Genomic DNA, 19403 nt, shown 5'->3' with positions numbered 1-19403 from the left:
TAAAAAGTGAGGAACCCTCAAGTGACAATAAATCATTGTTGGCAGCCAGGCCAGAGATCTAGGGAGTATAAAGGTTAAATTCTGCACCTTTTTTTTTTTTTCTTTAGTTTCCTTCATCTTTTTCTTCTCTTGAACAAGTATCATCATTGTCCCTTTTACTAAGAAAGTTTCTGTGGCATTTAGATCTGGCCAAGTTTTGTGGTAGACTGGGATTATCAGAGGTTATTCCCATAATCTCCTTTGAAAATCTCAGTTTCAGCAATTTAGCTTTCACCCATAAAATGATGGTTCTTGCACATCTCCACAGACATCAGTTTAAGTTGGTTGGTTCCAATGCCCGATTTCTGTATGCTTTATATGCAGATGGGGAATCAGAGGCTATGGCAGAAGACTCACATTCACTTCCCACAGTGGCAAATTTAATAAATTCTGCTAGCCTCAGTCTAGGCCTGGGCCTCTCATCACATGCATAGGTACAGTACCCCAGTTTGTTTGGCTTTCCAGACAGCTGGTGTTCCCAGAGGCCAGAAAATCTTGCCCTAGCAGCTAGGTCTGGAATTTGGGCTGCTATTTGTCTGTTGCTAGGTTAAGCCATCATTTCTAAACCAAAAGAACTTTCAACTCTGTTGATATCTGTAATTTCATTTGAGTTGGTTTTAATCCTAATAGAGATGTGAGGAGGTTATATATACCTAATTATATATATAAAGGCTTTTAGCTCTTTTTTTTCTTTTTAAACAAATAAGCAGGTGGTGGTTTAGATTTTTTTTTTTTTTTTTTTAATAACAGGAGATCAGGTCGATGATAATTTTTTATATGGGGCTCTTGGGAATGTGTGTGTGTGGCATAAATAATAATTGATTAAGGGTGACAAATTAAAAAATCACAGTTCCTTCAAAAGTTAAATCTCTAGTTTTCATTTACATTAAGACCCTGGAAATCCTAAGCAGAGTAACTTGAGTGCTAACGTGGAAGGAAATCACGCTAATATAATGGGTGACAAAAGTGGAAACTAGCACAGAGATCATGGGTGGGAGAATTCAGTATCAGTGGTCCTACTGCAGGTGTAGGGAGGAGAAATTCTAACCTGCTGGATGGCAAGAAGCCAGACATCTCAACTGTCAGCCAGCAATCCTCCCCTTTGTAGAAGAGATACTGCAGAAATACTGTTTGCTATGTGAATTGGAATAGGATGCTGGAATATGTGCAGCACTACATACATAACTACAGTAATTTGTGTATGTGCATGCTAATAATTAGCACTGAGGTTCACAGATTTAAAGCACTGTTTTAAAGAACCTGTACTTGATGGAGGTTTTTAATTTTCTGCCTTGAGTACCTGCCATGTGCCCAGCATTACTCTTTCAATGAATCCCTGTTTTTGATGGAGGCACACTTAGGTGAAGACTTCTGAGCTTCCAAAGGTCCACTTCCTTCTGGATCAGAACCCTTCTTCCCCATGCCTCCTACATTAATATGTCATTTCCTATCTCTGCAGTGCTCCGTGGATCTGCTAGCAGTCAAGCCAAGTCTAGCGCATGGCCGTTGGTCTGAGCAGAACTAGGTAAGGCCATGGGGGCTGTGCTCCCTGGCCCTCGCCTCCTACTTTTCTGGTGGACTTTGTGGAGAGCTGGTAGGGAACATACTGCTCTCCTGAAGTTTCAGCATAGTTCTGCCTCAACTCTGCGGCCCTTCTGTATTCAGAGGCTCAATGGAGATGGACGCTTTTTGCCTAGAGAGCAGCTGAGTAATGAAAAATTAGGAAGTCCTGGTGGTGTTGTGTATCCCCATGCAGTGATTCCTTTTCCTTTTATGGAACAAGGTTGCTGTAATAGCATTTTTCATTGCAGGCGGAGTTGGAAATACAGAAATAAATTATGGAGAACCAGGGTGTCTCCTGTCAGGATAAATATTTAATGAGAAACAAGGGTTGTGCTCGTTCAGAGTCACAAGGACTGATACTTAATTTTAATGTATAAAATATATGCTTGGCCTTAAAAATAGAGACTGAACAGCCTTAAGGGCAGATGTGTATTAAGTCTGTGACAGCTGTCTCTGTGGGTGATGATAATGTAAAAATTTCTTTTTTTCCAAGTCATTGTAATTTACCCACCAATCAGTCAGGGAACGGAGGAATCTTAAAGTACTTACTCTCCAAAGCCATTCTTGGAGATGTGTGTTCTTTCACATTGTATCCAGACTGTGTTCACGCTAACCAGCCTCTAAAGTACATCAGCTTTTTTTAACTCTTCCTAGCTCAGATTAAAAAAAAAAAAATCTGAATAATGATACATTGGGGTTTTTTAGTGTTGGAACAACATACAGAAATTATACAAAATGCGTCTGTTAGTGTGTACAGTCATGCTAGTTAACATGAATTAACTGGTGACTGTTATAAGTTACTTGCAACTTACAAGTTATTTTCAAGTTAAAACAGGAATGAAAGGCGTGATCTTGGAGTTTGCAGCTCATCTTTCTAAGGACGTGGGATGCTGAGGCGGGCTTGGGCTTTGTAAAGAGTTGTGGAACAATTACTTGTTCCTTAGGCAACACGAGAGAGAGAATAAATCCCGGTCTCATTTTTCTTGCCACTAACAACTCTTAAGTATTTGTTCAATCTATCACAGTATCCAGGATGTCCCACACCTGTGTGACTTGTCGTCTAAAGTGTGGGGTCCCTTCCCTGCTAGCTCACTTTGATCTCTCCTCATTCTGTTCCTCCATCTCACCAAAAGCCTGTGCCTTTCTCTTCATAAGCCTCTGTCAAATATCTCTGAACCTTTGCCTGTTCTGAGGGTTTCTTACCTGCCTGAAGGTAAAGTCGTTTGAAATGTTTCCCTGTTCAAACTTCAATTTGGAATACCTATTAATTTTCCAAAGCACAGTCATTAAGGCTATAATAGCTAATGGTTGTTTTGTAAATGTCCTCGGACTGGAGAGATAAATGTAACTGGGGCCTCTAAAGCATATGACTAACTCACTATGCGTTGATGCATTCAGTGGTTTATCCAGTCCATAACGTGGAGGTATAAATAGACTCTCAAATCATTGCGTAACAGTAGAATTGCCTACAATTTAGAATAGAGGACACTGGCAGTCTCCCAGTATGGCCACTAATGCATTTTGTGAACTTGGATGATCTCTGTCTGCCTCATTTTTTTTGTTTCTAAAATGGAAATAGTAGTATTTGCCTAGCTAACATTCACAGTGGAAAAACTTTTTTGAAATTCTTTCCAATTCACAGGTAAAATGATTGGGAGACAGAAATGTATTTAAATTATTACTGAAGAAAAATCGGAGGTCTTTTACATGAAAGGAGATCTTCATGTGTTTAGAATAAAACTAAGGGAGCAGACATACTATATTAAAACAGTAGTTACAGACTTGTTCACAGCAGACTGTTAAGGACAAAAGTTATCATTATTTCTACGTCTAGGTCGCCCTTCATATGCTTCTGTTTAGATAAGAACTGTAATACAATCTGTTCTCTTTCATTGTTTGGTTTATGCAGGCACAGGCTTGCTACAGGAGGTGGTATATCTAGTGAGTCAGGGAGCTGATCCAGATGAGATTGGACTAATGAATATAGATGAACAACTTCCAGTCCTAGAGTACCCTCAGCCTGGTCTGGACATCATCAAGGTACAATTTATTGCAAAGAAAGTCTTTCAGCATTTGGATATCTTTTTCCTCGGTTCCATATTTATCACTTCATTTCATCCTGTGTCCTTGTCCTTTTTATCACTGGACTTGCTCAGTTTGTTGGTATGATTCAGAGTATTATTGGGTTATTTTAAAATTGCTTTTATTAAGCTTTATTGTACTCTATTTAATGCTTTAGATGTTTCTGCATGTCCTAAATATCTTGGCAGTGGGTTTTCTGAATAAAAGTTCCAGACCTCCCTTGCTTATGTAAACAGAAGCTGCCCAAATGAGGAAAATTTGCTTTGATCCCTTCCCTGAATTTGCGGAAGAGGAACTACAAATACAGAGATCTATGGATCTGTAGACCCACTGCTCTGAATTTACACGTCTAAATCCTTAGAGACCCAGGATCTGTGGACCTACAGATGCTGTAGGTGTAGTTTGAGGAGTTTGGAATATTCTGCATGAAGTGACTTCCACACTGTGGAGAATCTCTCAGAGACTAGTGGCATGGCATATAAGTGTGATCGTGTCATTGCTGTAACTGCTTCTGATGTAGGCATATCTTGGAATGACTAGGCGAAATACTGGGGTCCATCCTGTAACAGCTACAGTGTTTGTTGAATTGCGCTAGCTAAAGCTGGCATGGATAGATTTAAGCTGCTTCTGGTCAATGACAACTGCAGCATCAGCTTACTTGAGGCTGAGTGTATTTAGGGGTCAGGGGTTGCTTTTCTTTTTCATCTGTGTGACGCCTAGTCCAATGAGACCTCAGTGCTACCTTGATTCAAATAAGCGGTGGCAATAGTGAGAGGTTTAGTTTGAGATTACACATTTTTACCTATACTGTGTGCTAGCAACTTGATCCAATGTGGATTTATGCAGTTCTTAACTACTGGAAGATGATATGTGTCATAAGACAATTTTGTCTCAAATTATAGAAAAATACTCTGTTTGAAAGATGTTCACACACACAGATAAACCTTTGGATTGTTTGGACCTAATTTGGAGGATAAAATAAATTGCAAGAGTAAAATTTTGAAGTGAAGAAGTTAGGAGTAGGGTTTTCAGAGCTTCTAATATTTTTCAAGGAATTTTAGTGGAAGCATCACTAGAAACAAAGTTAGTTTGATACTAAGAATCGTCAACTATTACACTCTTTTTCTGAGAAGGTCCTACAAATGGAAGTACTTTGAAAACAAAAGGGGAAAAAAAACCCCAATACATTATCCAGCCTTTTGATATTTAAAAAACAGATGTAACTCCCTGACCTAATTTCTAGACCCAGACCCCTATTAATTTAGGAAGTGAATTTGTGAATGTGAATCAGCATAGTAAAGGGCTTCAAGTACGACAGTTCAGTACAGCTCAGGATGTGCCAAAAACTAATGCACTATAAGAAATGTTTGTCTGCTTTATTTTAGGAACTGACATCTCCTCGCCTCATAAAAAGCCACTTACCATATCGGTTTTTGCCTTCAGACCTCCATAATGGCAATTCAAAGGTAAAAATGAAATAAAATCATGTTTGCTTAACTATATTGGCAACAGTTGTTTAAGTGCTTTGGAAAATGGAGTGGAGAAAAAGCTTTCAGTAAGATGATTTTTTTTTCACCCTCATCATAGGTAATATACATGGCTCGCAACCCCAAAGACCTGGTGGTGTCTTATTACCAGTTTCACCGCTCCCTAAGGACCATGAGCTACAGAGGAACGTTTCAGGAGTTCTGCAGAAGGTTTATGAATGACAAGTGTAAGGAGCTGTTCTCTCTGCACACGCTGTTACACATTTATTTTCATCTCTGCATTCCTTCTGCAAGTACAGAAATGAACTGGATAAAGGTGCATTTGTTTTGCATATACAGCAAGGACGTTGCTACAGATAGTGCTGCGTGGACTTATATTTGTCCATGCAAACTATGGCCATGCTTTGTACATAATTGCCTCACAATATTTGACCCCATGGTCTCGGCAGTGTTCCACTTAGCTCAGCCAAAACTCTGGTCTACTCTTCTAAAATTCAGTTCGCAAGGTACCAGGTACCTTGTGAAAAGTGGTGAATACTCCCAGCATCATTTGATTTCAGTTGTACCTCACTGTTAGCTACTTCTCAGGAGCCTTTCTGTTCTTCAAGTTTTTTTTTTTAACCTGGTAATTCCTTTAATACTTTTATTTCATCCAAAACCTCAAGTTTGTCTCTTGCAAGATACCAGTTAACACAAAAAAATCTCTAGTTTGCATGAGTTTGATCTGGAGTACATCAGTAAGTTGAAGTGAGCCCTTGTAAGAAAGCAGTTGCAGGCTGCTACTGTCTGAAAAATACACCTCTATAATAATCTACTTTATGGCAACTCATCAGCTGCTCACCCAGTAACTCCTTTGAGCGAGAGCTGTTTCATGACACACCCACCCACTTTGTTCCTACTCAGTCTGCACTGTCTTAAGTCGCTCCATTGCGCTAGCTCAGTAAACTTACAGGGAGGACAAGCCCTGTGTTCTCACGTAACTGGCTGCCACTGGGCTGTTTGCCAATAGATTGTCACACTTTCTAGCTAGGAAGAGAAAATTTTTTTACTGCCTTCTACTTCTCTACAAAATCTTCTCTATGATACCGTAATGTGACACTAAGAATTCAGCAGGTACCTTGTGCTCTGAGAGCAGAACCTGCTCTAGATCCAGTGCAGCAAACTTTCCTTCAACCTGGAATTTGGAGGAGTTGATACTAAAGGAGCTGTATAATACTAAAGGGAAGAAAAAAGTAAAAGCCTGCCAGTGGAAGTTATTTAACAGGCCTTAAAAACCTTTGCTACTTTCTCCTGCAAGTTTGTGCAGGGAGGGTAAATGCTCACCTTCCATTCCAAGCCCACCTTCAGCTTTTTCTTTTGCATCCTCTGCGAATGGGATGTTTGTCTGTAGCCCATGATCAGGAACTTCTAGACTGGAGACGTATGAAAGACACATTAGAAGGCCTTCTAAGATAGGAGGAAGGTTCTGTATTCTTTTTCATATAAGTATCCCAAGAGTTATTTATATCTTCATCTTGCACCAGCTACCTGATTTATCACAACCTTCCAGAGTCAATAAAGTATCACAGCATGTCAGAACATAGGTAAACTCTAACATAATCTTAATGGATTCTTGCCCTGTACCATTAAGAGAAGCTAGGAACACTTTTTGCCTGACTGATGTGTTAGTTTCACGCGTGAATTTTATTAGGGGTGTATGGAATGGCAATAACAAAAATGGAATTTTTCCAATACCTTTATGAAAATTGAAAATGAGTCAGCCGGTTAAAATAATTTTCCTGTGAAACTGACCTCTTTGTCCATTGAAAATATTCCAGTTACCAAAATTAAACAATTCTTTTTCAAAGGAAAAATGTGCCTTCAAAATACAAAACTAAAAAGTTTTGCATTTTTCTGTAGCTGCTTTAGTGAAAAGATAAAGTTGACCAAAAAAACATTAGGAAAGAAAGTGAAAAACTGCTCACCATATTTGCTTAACTCCTGCCTTGATTATCTGAAGTACTTTGGGGGAACTTATTACTGGTAACAAAGAAATATGCAGAACGCATTTCCCTTTGGGTTGTCTTTCTGGTAATATTGGCAGCAAAAGACATTCTCTAATTAATACCAGTGTCTGAACCTCTGCTAGACACACATAAATTGACTGAAATCAGTGCAAATGCGGACATTATCAGAGAAGTGAAAAGCAAAGGAGGAAAGTTTTGGGGGGCGAGTTAAGACTTCCAGTAACCACTGCCTCAGCAGTGTTGGGAGCACAGGCTCTCCCATTGTAGCACCTCGGCTTCTCTTCAAGTCCTAAACCCCACACAGCAGATACGGGGAACTGAAGACAAGCTGCTGGTGGCATGCAGGAGGTAGGAGGCAGAAGCTGTTCATCACTGGCAACCCTGCACGGTGGGCCTGCTCACAACTTGTGATATATGGGAAGTACCCCATCACATCATGGTAAGCTTTTCAGGGCACTCAACACCTCATGGGCATCTGGTTGTAGTCTGGATTTATTGCATAATTGAGATAACTGATAAAAGTATAACGGAAACTGTTCTGGTATATCTACAGAAGTTGTGTGGAAGTGTTCAGAAAATAACAATAGAAGAGAATAGGTCTTAGATTTTAGCGGGGGGGGGGACACAAAAGATGTAATGGTAAATAGAATATTCTGTCAGTACATTCTACGTTTTGGGGAATGACCATGAAGCATTTTTATAGGTCTGTTTCCTCAATCCTCCTTTAATTAAGAAAGGACAATGGTTGTTAGCAATTTTTGGTCTGTAACAGAGGATGCTCTATGGAACTTTCCACAGATGCTGTATCTAGCTTCTCAGTGGAGGAAGCTGCAGTGTGATATGTTAACTGCAGGAATTCACACAGGTTGGAGCCACTGGAAATTTGCCTTCTGCAAAGCTGTCTGTGTTATTTTTATTTTGGCTCAACTTCCGTTCAAGAGTCAGGTGTTATTAATACTGAGCTCCAAGAGGTCCATCATGAAATATGGTGGCATTTTCAGTTGAACATTTTATCTTTATGGTAAGTTGGTTCTTTTGAATATTCCAAACTGATAGGAAAAACTCTTTTTTAATTACGTTCCTTGCTATGCATGGCAGTGGGTCAAAACCAGACACTTGTTCTCCTGGGGCTATGAATGACTCCAGTGAATTTTTTTCTCCTTTTTTTGTCCTTTTTCAAAAGGGCTTAATAACAAAACTGTTCATTTTCCTCATGCCAATCATAATGTCTTTGTAGTAGGATATGGTTCGTGGTTTGAACATGTGCAAGAGTTCTGGGAACATCACATGGATGCCAATGTACTTTTTCTCAAGTATGAAGATATGCATAAGGTAGGTTTAGATGTAGCAAAAAGGTATTTTAATAACATTTAGCATTGTAGTGTTTAAAATACATAAAGTACAAAATTTGCTTCTTATGTCCGTATTTGGGCTTCCTAATGTCTGATGCCATTTTTAAAGCACTGGCATTCAATAGCTTCTATCAACTTTCAGCACTTTCATAAACCTAGTAATTTACTTAGGAATCTGCCTGCATTCATAGGCACTAAACTACTCACAGAGAAGGTAAAGATGAGTAACTGTTCAGTGCTTGCTACACTCAGCCCTGGGCATTCATTTAAAAGAAATGTCTTGCTGTGTGTGCTGTATCAATGAGAAAAAAAGTATATCATCAGGGTTTTGTCCTATATATTTGGCACTTACTCTGATTATTTGGTTGTTCTTACTGTCTTATGTGAAACAATGTTGAAAACAATTAGGGATGATCGTGTAGCATAAGGGGAACATAATTATTGGGTCCTTACAGTATGCTGGCTAATAAATCCACTTTATTTTTAATCAGAAATTTAGTGGAAATACTACATAGAACATTGGTTTCCATTTCCTATTGCAATAATGTATTTTTGAGAATTAATGAAAATATGTCAAAATGTTTATTTGACTGGAAAATTAATGCAAGCATAGGAAAAACCCAGCTCCTATCTCTAAACCTAGAAAAAGGCAGAATCGGGGCAGAACTCAATAAAGCTGAATAAATTTATAATTTCAGCTTTACTGAGCATTGTGATGGAGTGGGATGCTAAAAGAAGATGTAATACAACCAGAATAATTTAAAAAAGTTTAGTAGAAATTATTTCAAACCCATGGTTTTAAATAATGGTATATTCCTAGCTGTGCTCACTGATGGATGCTGCCGAAAGCTGGTGGCCTCACAGTATCTTTCTGCTTCCTGATAAACATTGCTGTTTTGTCCTTGCAACTCCAGAAGTCTTACTCATACGGCGGAACCCTGGAGTTTTGGATATATAAATGAATGGCTGCTTATTCTCAGAGGCCACCTCACTGGATCCTTTCCATCTACAGGAATGCAGTCCCAGAAGCTAACAATGAAGGAAGGGCTGTTCTAACATTTGTAGTCATTTATTTTACCAAGATCAAAATCAAAGTAACTTTTAATTCCTCCAAAATACACCCGTATTCCAAAGTGATCAGTTAAGGGTGTGGTGTTGCCTCAAGTGGGAAGCATCACACTCGCTTTGCAGTTCCCTGTTCTAATATTAGAAGAAGTGAGCTTACGTGACCATGTTCTCTGCTGACCTGTCTTACCCTAATTACTTGGAATGTGTTTATTTTCAGCGAATTGGAAGGTGGCAAAATTATAAGACAGTGGTGTTTCTACAACTTCTGCATTTGTATTTTTCACACTCATCAGGATATAACTTATTTTGAAATATTTCAACTCAGGAAAAAAAGGTCATTTAAAATATTGTGAAATAAACTATTTTTAAATACTCTCTTACAGGACCTAGCAACAATGGTTGAGCAACTGGTGAGGTTCTTAGGAGTTTCTTATGACAAAGCACAGTTGGAATCCATGGTGGAACACTGCCATCAACTCATTGATCAGTGCTGTAATGCAGAAGCACTTCCCGTTGGCAGGGGTATGTTTAAAACCCACAGTAAAACTTTTATTGTGGAAGTTGCAAGAAGCAACTGGCAACTTAGTAACCTCCAGGATGCGTTAAGATGTTGGCAGAATATTGCTATGTAAAGGATGGGAGGAAACTGACTGTTGGTGCAGTTTTGGGGTTTTATTTGTTCTTAAATAAAGTTAGGTAGACGTGACTAAAAAGGATGGAAACATCCAAGATCAACAGTGTATATTCAACACCATGCAAAGCACTCTGTTAGAGAGTCTTTGGCTTACTTCAACGGATTGAGGTATTCATGCTGAGAAGACTGCACTGCTTTGACCTTTGGCATGTCAAAGCCCGCACAATTTCATACAGTTTATCCTGGCCTAAGCCCTTGTGTTTAAGTATATCAGATTTTCTAGAATAGCAGATAATTCTAATTTGAAGGCATCACATGACAAGGAGCTGTAGTTTTCCTTATAAGCTTTTTCTTTTCATTGTCTACCTCAGCTGTTTAAAATATGTTTAGCTTCTAGATGTTTATTCTGGTGAGGTCTTTCTCTAGGAACCTGAAGTGCCCTTTAAACTGCTGATACATCTGTCCTTTGATAATGTCAAGAAATCAAGTCCTTTCTCAGTCTTCCTTCTGATAAGCATAAAAGAGTGACCTCAGTAAGTCTCCCTCAAATTATTTTCTGCTTTACAGCACTTAACAGTTCTTTTAAAAAATGAGGGCATAAGATGAAGATGGAGAATTCCTATGTCAGCTTCACAAATGCCTTATCCAGACATAAAATCACTTTATCCACTGATTTAATCGAGTTTTCACTAGAACCTTCTCTCCCCATCTCCCTTGTTTGTCCATCCATGGCCACACTAGCACTTTTTGCTACACCATCATACATCAAGCATGTGTCGTTTATCATGACCACAAAGTCTTTTCAGAGGAACTAATTTGCAGGTTCTTGTCCCTTACTCAGGGAGCGTGACCTGAATACTTTGTTCTTAGGTTTCTGTGTAGGAGCCCTTTCCATACTACCTCTCTCAAGCCAACCTTCTTGTTATGTGCAGATTTTATCAGCTGTAATTTTTATAATTATTTTCAAATCTCTGATAAAAATACTGATATCGTCAGTCCTTCTTGATTACTAATTTTGAGGTAGCCAGTTTTTTATTCATTATCATGCATTTTGTTATTATATAGTTCTATTAAAAAAACACTAAAATCACATGCCTCACAAAAGTCTATTGCATCTTTGCATTCACCTTTAATCAGGCAAACTTCAACCTTACCAACACTCAGTCACGTTTGTTTGAGAGCAAGTTTGCTTTCCCATGAAAGCAGGTTCACTGGTATTCTATACTACCTGTGCGTCTTTCTTGGCAGAGCCTTATGCCGGTGTTCCATTACTCAGCTCAGACTATCGTCAGAGTAACTGACCCAGGATAACTTGTCCTGTTTGTATGTTGGCACAAACATTTCACAATGTCATACTTGGAAAAAAGCCATTGCTCACACCTCCTTGCTTTTATCTGTGACTTTGTGCACCTGGTATGGAAAAGCTCTTAGTATGTTATGTAGGGGCTATAAGCTCCAGTTATTACAGTAGGGCCTGGAAACCAGATTCCTATGGGCAGTTCTCTGCCATAACTGTGATATGGCACCTCATTTTGCCCCAGTTCACTTATGTTCTGGTAAATGACGACTTCTTGAAATAAATATCTCAAGTTTGCTGGCTTGAGGTGAAATTCCAGTGAAGACAAAGGAGTTTGCAGCTTCACTGAAAGACCTAATATATTCCCAATAGTTTCTGGTAGAGTCTCCACTGAATGGTGTGCTTTCCTGCTTAGTTTTCCTGCTTTCAACTCCCATCCTACCCTCCCCTTACTACTTCAAACTGAAAATTCAGCATGTAATACAACTTGTAGCTTGTGTGAAAACAGCAGACCATCTCATTTGCAGTAGGATTTTACAGCACGTTGCCGAACTGATTACCAACCCACTTCTCGGCTATGAAGACAAGATCACAAAATGCTGAGTCTGGCAAGACATCCTGAGGGCCTTGATTAAAGTGTTCTGTGTCAGTGCAAGACTTTACAAACAACAGAGCTGCGTTCTCCTCTGTTGACTTGCATGAAGTAACAGAAAACCCGAGGTTTGTTCCTCACCTCCACAATCTGGAGATCCGTGGCGCAGCAGCACTACCACATGCTATGCACAGCCCAAATCCCCACTCCTTGTCCACTGAAAGCCAGAAAGGCAGTTGCGAAAGAAAGGTGGGGTTGTAATACAAGAGAAAGGAGAACAGAGCTGCTGGTGAGACCTTCCACAGGCGGAAAGGTCAAATACTGTCTCTGCTGGCCAATGCATTTCCATCCAGACAAACAGGGTGATGCCCACTTTTGCTGCATGCACCGCTCTGTATGTGGTGTTAGTGTTCATTGTGCTGTAGTAGAGCCTGCAAACCCCCAGTCAAGGGTCAGAGCCTCTTGTTTATACCGTCTACAAATCTTTCAAAAAGAAGCCTCCATTTTGTAATAGAGAAGGAAGGGAGCTACAGCAGTTAATGTAATATTTTGTCATTTGTTCACTGTGTGCTTTTTATTAAAAATATCCTTATTTTGAATTTCTTCTGTTCTCTGTCTCTGGCTTTTACAATATTTTGTTACTTCAGAATGCAGCTTCATTAACAGTGCTTTGTTCCTTCTCTGTTCGTTTCTGTGACAAAGAATGGTGGCAGTAACATGACAGCTTATTGTAATTTGTTTCAAATATTTTTAATTTGTCATTAGTTACATTTACTTTATTATTTTGCTTTATTTTAGTTCTTCATTTTTTTTTCTTTTAGCACATTGATCTTTACTCTGAAGATAACCCTGAGCTGCTGTGAAAGCAGAACAATGATTAGATATGTTACTTATATTTGACTCTTATCACATCATAATTTACACAGTTGCATGATTCAAATCATAAACCAGGTGGGTGACTTTTTGACAAGCTATCAATTTATATGGTAAAAAAAAACAACCAATGTTACAAATAATCCACCGTGTATGTCCTTTATAAAACTTGTCATTTGTCAATACATATTGTTAGGGAGATACAGAAATAAAAGGCTTATCTTTCCCAAGCAGAGGAAGAAAATATTTTATTATAATTTTGAAAGAGAAATACAGGCTTTTATGTTTCATGCTGTACTTTATGCAATTATAGTTGCCAGAGCAAAATTGAAATCAGTATCAGATGTTTGTGATTACAAGCGGTTTTTTAATGGGTTTTTTTGATACAGGAGAAATTTGGTGAAAACAGTAAATGATGCATTTTCAGTCAGTTTCAGGTTCTTTTGATCTTTGGATCCTGAAAACAAACCAGAACCCTATCATAGCTTCAGGAGTTGCAGGAAAATCCTGATTTCATAAAACAGCCCTTGCCAGACATACTACACCATCCTGTTAATATGTAATTTGTATGTGTTTCAGACAGTTTTGTCTTTGGACTCAGTTACAGAGTTGCTGCATAAAAGCAATGGTAATTAAATTAAATGGGTATTCTTCTTATGCATTAAATGCATAATTAAGCTCCCTGCATGTAGTTTTGTTCTTGCTGTTATGGTTAAACTCTCTGGTAGCAGAGTCCCAATTCTCCTTTCATTTATTTCAGTTGAACAAACCTGGATTTTGTCTTTATTTATATCCAATATGAATGAGAAGAGAATTGGGCCTCTCAGTCTTGTTACTGCATGGGACTTATTCACCAACAAGTAACCCAGCTGACTTTGAGTTAAATAAATTTTGGACTGTAGTGAAACAGTGGTTAAGGGGGCTGCAGCCTTTGGTGGGTTCAGCAGCGTCATCAGGTTATGTTACTGGTTGGGTTCAGTAAAGTAGAATACTCCGTACAAGGAAAAAGTGTTCAGTGTCCATATTGCATCCACCAAAAGTTTCCTATTCCTCGTGTACAAAATTAAAATTTAAATGGCACAAACTGGGTGCATGGCACTTGATCTCTTCTGTTGATATAATCTAGGCACTCATATTTAACAAATAATTCTCTCCATATTGAGAAATGTAAATTCATCTGTTGAACTTATCTTTAAACATAAAATAATAGAAATTAGTAATGATAATACTACATCTCAATACTCAGAATTCAATAATCAGTTTAATACTCTGCATTCCATGTACCTTTTGGATAGTTCTCTAACCAGTGTATGCTGAAGGCACAGTAATTTTGAAATGTATTGTTGTTAGCTGTTGGAATTATTAAACAGCCATAGTTTGCACTGAAACCAGAAATGCACTTTTAATTGAATACCCAAACCAAAATCTGTATTCTTTTCTGATTAAGGCTAGAGCAAAATCTCACAAAAATCTGAATTCTTCCTGTACAATACTCGCCTGGTGCAGATGACAAGGTGTATGGTACTTACTTTAAGGCTTTGCAGGGGTTGTAGCAGGGGAATTGGGTAAGACAATGGACAGCCTTAGGTCTCGAGCTTTCAGTGAAAGCTGAGACTGATTAGCATCTCACAGATGATACTTGGTGCCCTGCACAATTAGACTGTAGATATTTGGTGTCCTGTTATGTCCGCTCTGACTTGTGTTCCTTCTCTATGTTTCAGGACGAGTTGGGCTATGGAAAGACATCTTCACTGTTTCAATGAATGAGAAATTTGATTTAGTTTATAAACAGAAGATGGGAAAATGTGACCTCACATTTGATTTTTATTTATAAAAAAGTGCATGCATATGATATCCAAATATAGCTAGAAGTGCTTTATGCATTCATTTATTACCTGCTGGACAAACTACTGTAGCTATTATGTGTAACAAGATTTAAAGAAAGAAAAACAATCTAAGTAAACCATATCAGATACAATTATCTTTGATCCTAAACAGCTGTTTATCTTCTAGTATTTTAATCCTTTGTCCACATGCAAGAACTTCCTAGACAATACTAGAATATTCAGCTGTTATGGAATGTATTATATACGTATAAGGTATGTATCATATATGCAACTAGAATGTACACTTTTTCAGCCCCACATTGATTATTTAATGTGTTTTATAAAAGCTTTTCACTAGAACCTAAATAAACGGCCGTAAACCAAATAAAAAATTATTTCAGAGGGAAACAACAGGCCAAAACTTGTATGCTAGAATGATCTCAGGGGTTAATCGTCACATTTATTTTTATAGCAGGTATATCAAGTATAAATAAATCCCATTCCAAAATAGTAACTGATCAAAGTGGGGTTCACATTAGGTTCTGCACACCCTTATCTGTATAATTTGAGTAGGTTCTGTGCAGTGGCATACTCTGCAAGACAGGCCTTGTTATGAAATATAGCTGTGATTGTCACTCCAATTCCAAAACCCACCCGTTCTTTCATGGATGACAGCACATAGCTGTCTTCCTGGTGGATGAAGTTCAGCTCCATGGTGAAGGTCAGCAAACAGAAGCTTCTGAAGCCCCCAGCTCTCATTCAGTCCCTCAAAATGGGGCTTAAAGGCATCTGGTGCAGGGTCTTTCTTGAGGAATCAGAGTCTCTGACCCATATCACTTTCCTGTGTAGATGTGAATTTCACCATTAGATACAGTAAGAGAAGATAAGGTGCTGGATATCCTCTAGTTCCACTAGAAGTTAAGGGCACTCAGCACTGTTTACAGTTTGTGCTGCTGGACTCCAGCAGACCTAAGTGGAAGATGAATATACATGCCAGTGTAAGCAGGCAGAGGAAACGGCGGCATGGAAGGAAGAGAGTTTAAAACTATGCCACCAGGTGGGAGTATTGCACAAATATTCATGCAGAGTACAGTTTCACGAATTGTTAGCCATGACTGATCTGGATTATAATCAGGATTCAAGTTTATTTCTGTATGTTTTTTTGTTCTCTATGACAGGTACACAAACGGCCTGAAGCAGGCTACTGTGACTATAAAGCTCTCCAGAATTATTTTATTGTTCCATTAGATAATGACATCTATGCTTTCTAGGTTCTCAGCTGCAGGAGGCCCATTTTTGCTAGTCAAATATTCAGGCTCACCAAAAGCTGTGAGGAAGGACTAGCAGATTTTTAGTGTTTCAGTTCTGTTGGGAAACTAACTGTCAGTTCAGCAACTGGCAAGTGGTGTAGCATGATGTGGCTTGACAGCACTTTTCCTTGTATATTTGTGAGTGAAAATGCTTTCAGTGAAATTTTATTTCTATTTTTATATTTTTAGTACTGTATGAATATTAAGCACTACACATTATACTTCTGTGCTTGCTTGCTTATTGAATAAAAGATGTGTTCCATGCATTGTGGTTTGCTCATTTTCTAGACCTCCTACTCAGGCCAGGTAGTCTTAGTGCAAGACAGAGATCCTCTCCCATACCCACAGCCCCTAACCCCAGAAAGACGGCATCAGCTCAACCACCATCTGACCCAATGAGCTGTCTCTGACAGCGGTCCGTAACGAATGCCTGTGCAAGAGTACAACAGAGAGCACAGGACTCACTGAGCATCGTTGTGTTTAATAGCCCTCCACAGGGTTTTCTTCCCCTCGTGCTGGTATTGACAGCATCCCACGGCAATGAGTTCTTCATCTAAATATACACTGTATGGAAAAGGACTTGTTTGCTTAGAGACTGCCACCAGATAGTGTCATTTGGTGTTCCTTTGTTTTTGCATTATGACAGATGATACACAGCCACTGTTCAATCTACACAAGATTTTACACGCTTTTATCTTCCAGTTCTCGGGCAGCTCCATGCTGAGGAGTCCTACTCGTCACTGTCATACAGGAGACCAAAACCCACAAACTACAACAAGCTGCAAGAAGACAGGAGTAGAATTCCTTCTTGCTACAGAGGAAGATAAAATCTCCCCACAGTTCCTGCAGATTAGAGTCAGAAGAAAATTTAATTAGCACCAAAAATCTACTTAAGTCACTTAATCCTGAGGACATATGAGCAATATCCTTACCAGCTGCCTGAAAGCCTTCTTGCATTTCTGAAGACACCAGAGAATCCCACTGCCTTTCCCAGGCATAGCCTGTCTCCGTTGCTACAGCAGATGACCACGCCCCAGCCCTCAAAGCCAAAAATGTTCCAAGGCCACATTTTTCACAGCCAGGTGTATACGCATGCCATTGCCAAACTGAGCCTGTGCAGAGGGCTGCCAGCTCCCAGGCTGGAGGGGGAACAGCTAGTTTGGCCAAAAAAACATTTCCTTATCGCAGAGCGTAATAGCCTCTGTGACAATCACTGTGCACCTCCCGCTGTGCCGGTGCTCCTTGTTTGAGACAACAAAGTTGCTGTGTAGCAGGAATCTGCTTTCTAGGACCAGAAAGACTGTCCTCAGCCAGGGCTGTTCTTTCCTACCCCTTGACTCCCTTGCCTTCTGTGTTATTAGGTGAAATTCATCCAACAGTCAAAAGTCTGGTCAAAATCCATCCCCATAAGCCATGCTGAAATTCTACCTTTGGATCTCTGGTCCTTGAAAGCATTTCAGTCTTCTGTTAAAATATATAGGTAGTAAGCTCCTTCCTATTTTGACAACTTGAACTTTCAGGACTTGGCCAAATGTCACCATGACTCTCTGTCCAAACACAGACACCCCCTGGGCAAGTACCCCAGATTGTCTCTGGAGAGAATGCCTCGTTGATACAAATGCACTGCAAATGAAGAACAAAAATACCAGAAAACCAAGCGAATGATTTTTTCCTCCCCTCAGCATTCAAATTTGGTAAGATGCTTCTGCTGAGATAACTGCCACTAAGTTAGCACGCTAGGGAGATGTATCATGGTTATGCAGCTGGTAGCCCATTTAGGGATACAAACCTGCAAGACACGGGGAGGATTTGGATGGCTTCATTGCAGTGGTATCTCAGATCACCAACCAGCAATCCCATTTCCTCTAAAGCACTGAGTACCCTCAACGTTAGTTCAAACCAGCCATCACTGGCCACGTACCTTCACGGATATAGCAAATACACCACCTCACTGGATCAAGCAGGCGCACATCAGGCAGCACTCGAAAGGCCTTAGCCGTAAGGCCCCCAGAACGCCCCAGGGCTGTGCTGAGCAGCGCTGTGGCTCCTGGCTACCCACCCCTGCAGCTTCAGTCAGTGGGGTGCCTCAAATGACAGCAGCATGAAGTGGCTCGCCTCAGCCAGCGCCCTCCAAAGCGTTAACGTGAAGGAACTGAGGGGGAACTAATCTAGATAAGAAATTTTTGCACGGTTTTGTATATAAAAGGTTTAAGTGTTCATTGCAGTGAAGCTGGGCAGTAAAGAGGAAAGACAAGAAAGCTAATGAGTAACCATTAAAGATTCTCAGCACTTTTGTATAAGCATCACAACACAACATGGCACCAATAATTCTGGCAATAATTATAAAGATTGAGTCACTGGCTTGAGTCACCGTTATTATAAGCCATTCAGTCTTGCCTGGGCTATAAATAACGCCACTCAGTAGCTACCAGCAAAGGTTTAGAGGAAGGATTAAGGAACAGCATTTGCCTCTCCAGTCAAAAGAAAAAGGCTAAAGAGAGATTCAGCTGAATCAAATAATATTAACAAAAAAATCGCAAACCCAGTGACCACACTGGGAAGGCCACAGTACAGAAATGATGATATCTAATCTCACAGCATCCTCAGCTGCCAGTGTGCTCACTACGTAATCCATTTGATTTCTTTACTGCAGGATCTGCAGACGGGTGTCCTCTAGTGTTTGAATTATAAAACATATGCAGATGAGCATTTCCTGCTACCTGTCATGGTGTATATCACACAGATAGAACGGAAATAATTGCAACCAATAATCGGCTTCATTCTGGCAATGGAAAGGGAGTCTGCAAAAAAGGAACACCTTCATTTAAAAATAAAACTTACCCAGATTTTGGCATAATGAGGTTTAGACCTCAAGTGCCCAGTCATACTCCAGTAAAAACTGCTGTTCTGTCTTCAGGGAGTGGCAAGGAAGTCAACAACGCTGATGCCACTCTGTCCCGGCCTATCTGCGTATAAATCACCCCTCTGAAAGATGAGAGAGCGATGGCAAATTCTGCAGGCAGACTGGAACAACGCCTCTTCCCAGATCTCAGGCTTGAATCGTACATGGGCGCACGTAACATCCAGTGTCCTTCTGAAAACGTCTGAGCTGTGTGGTCTTAAAAAGGAATGCGAGAAAAGTTTACAAAAATGTGGGGCAATTTTCTGTACTTTAGGACCCCAACGTGTGGGAATTACTATTAGCAGCGTAGGACTCCTTGCCATAAACTGGTTTTAGAAACAGCGAAGCTGTTTACACCACTCGAACAGAGAA

The 19403-nt window shown here is 39.7% G+C and overlaps 1 protein-coding gene across 2 annotated transcripts in view; it reads left to right on the top strand.

Moving 5' to 3' along the window:
• SULT4A1 (sulfotransferase family 4A member 1) overlaps positions 1-16393 on the top strand; it is a 30101-nt gene extending 13708 nt beyond the window's left edge. Inside the window, exons 2-8 of one of the 2 annotated variants that reach the window (XR_015706744.1) lie at positions 3512-3642; positions 5070-5150; positions 5272-5398; positions 8415-8509; positions 9981-10119; positions 12942-13071; positions 14715-16393. Coding sequence is in view for 1 of the 2 variants with exons in the window: in XM_087767031.1 (XP_087623157.1) it covers positions 3512-3642; positions 5070-5150; positions 5272-5398; positions 8415-8509; positions 9981-10119; positions 14715-14827 (686 nt within the window). In the remaining variant the exon portion in view is untranslated. The remainder of the gene's footprint in view (positions 1-3511; positions 3643-5069; positions 5151-5271; positions 5399-8414; positions 8510-9980; positions 10120-12941; positions 13072-14714) is intronic. The other variant, XM_087767031.1, reaches the window with a different exon arrangement.
• The last annotated feature ends 3010 nt before the right edge of the window (positions 16394-19403 follow it).

Source organism: Nipponia nippon, unplaced genomic scaffold, assembly GCF_047370975.1.
Source record: "Nipponia nippon isolate SJK-2023a ecotype South Korea unplaced genomic scaffold, ASM4737097v1 scaffold_3, whole genome shotgun sequence".
Lineage (NCBI taxonomy): Eukaryota > Metazoa > Chordata > Aves > Pelecaniformes > Threskiornithidae > Nipponia > Nipponia nippon.
This window is presented reverse-complemented; position numbering and strand designations above follow the sequence as displayed.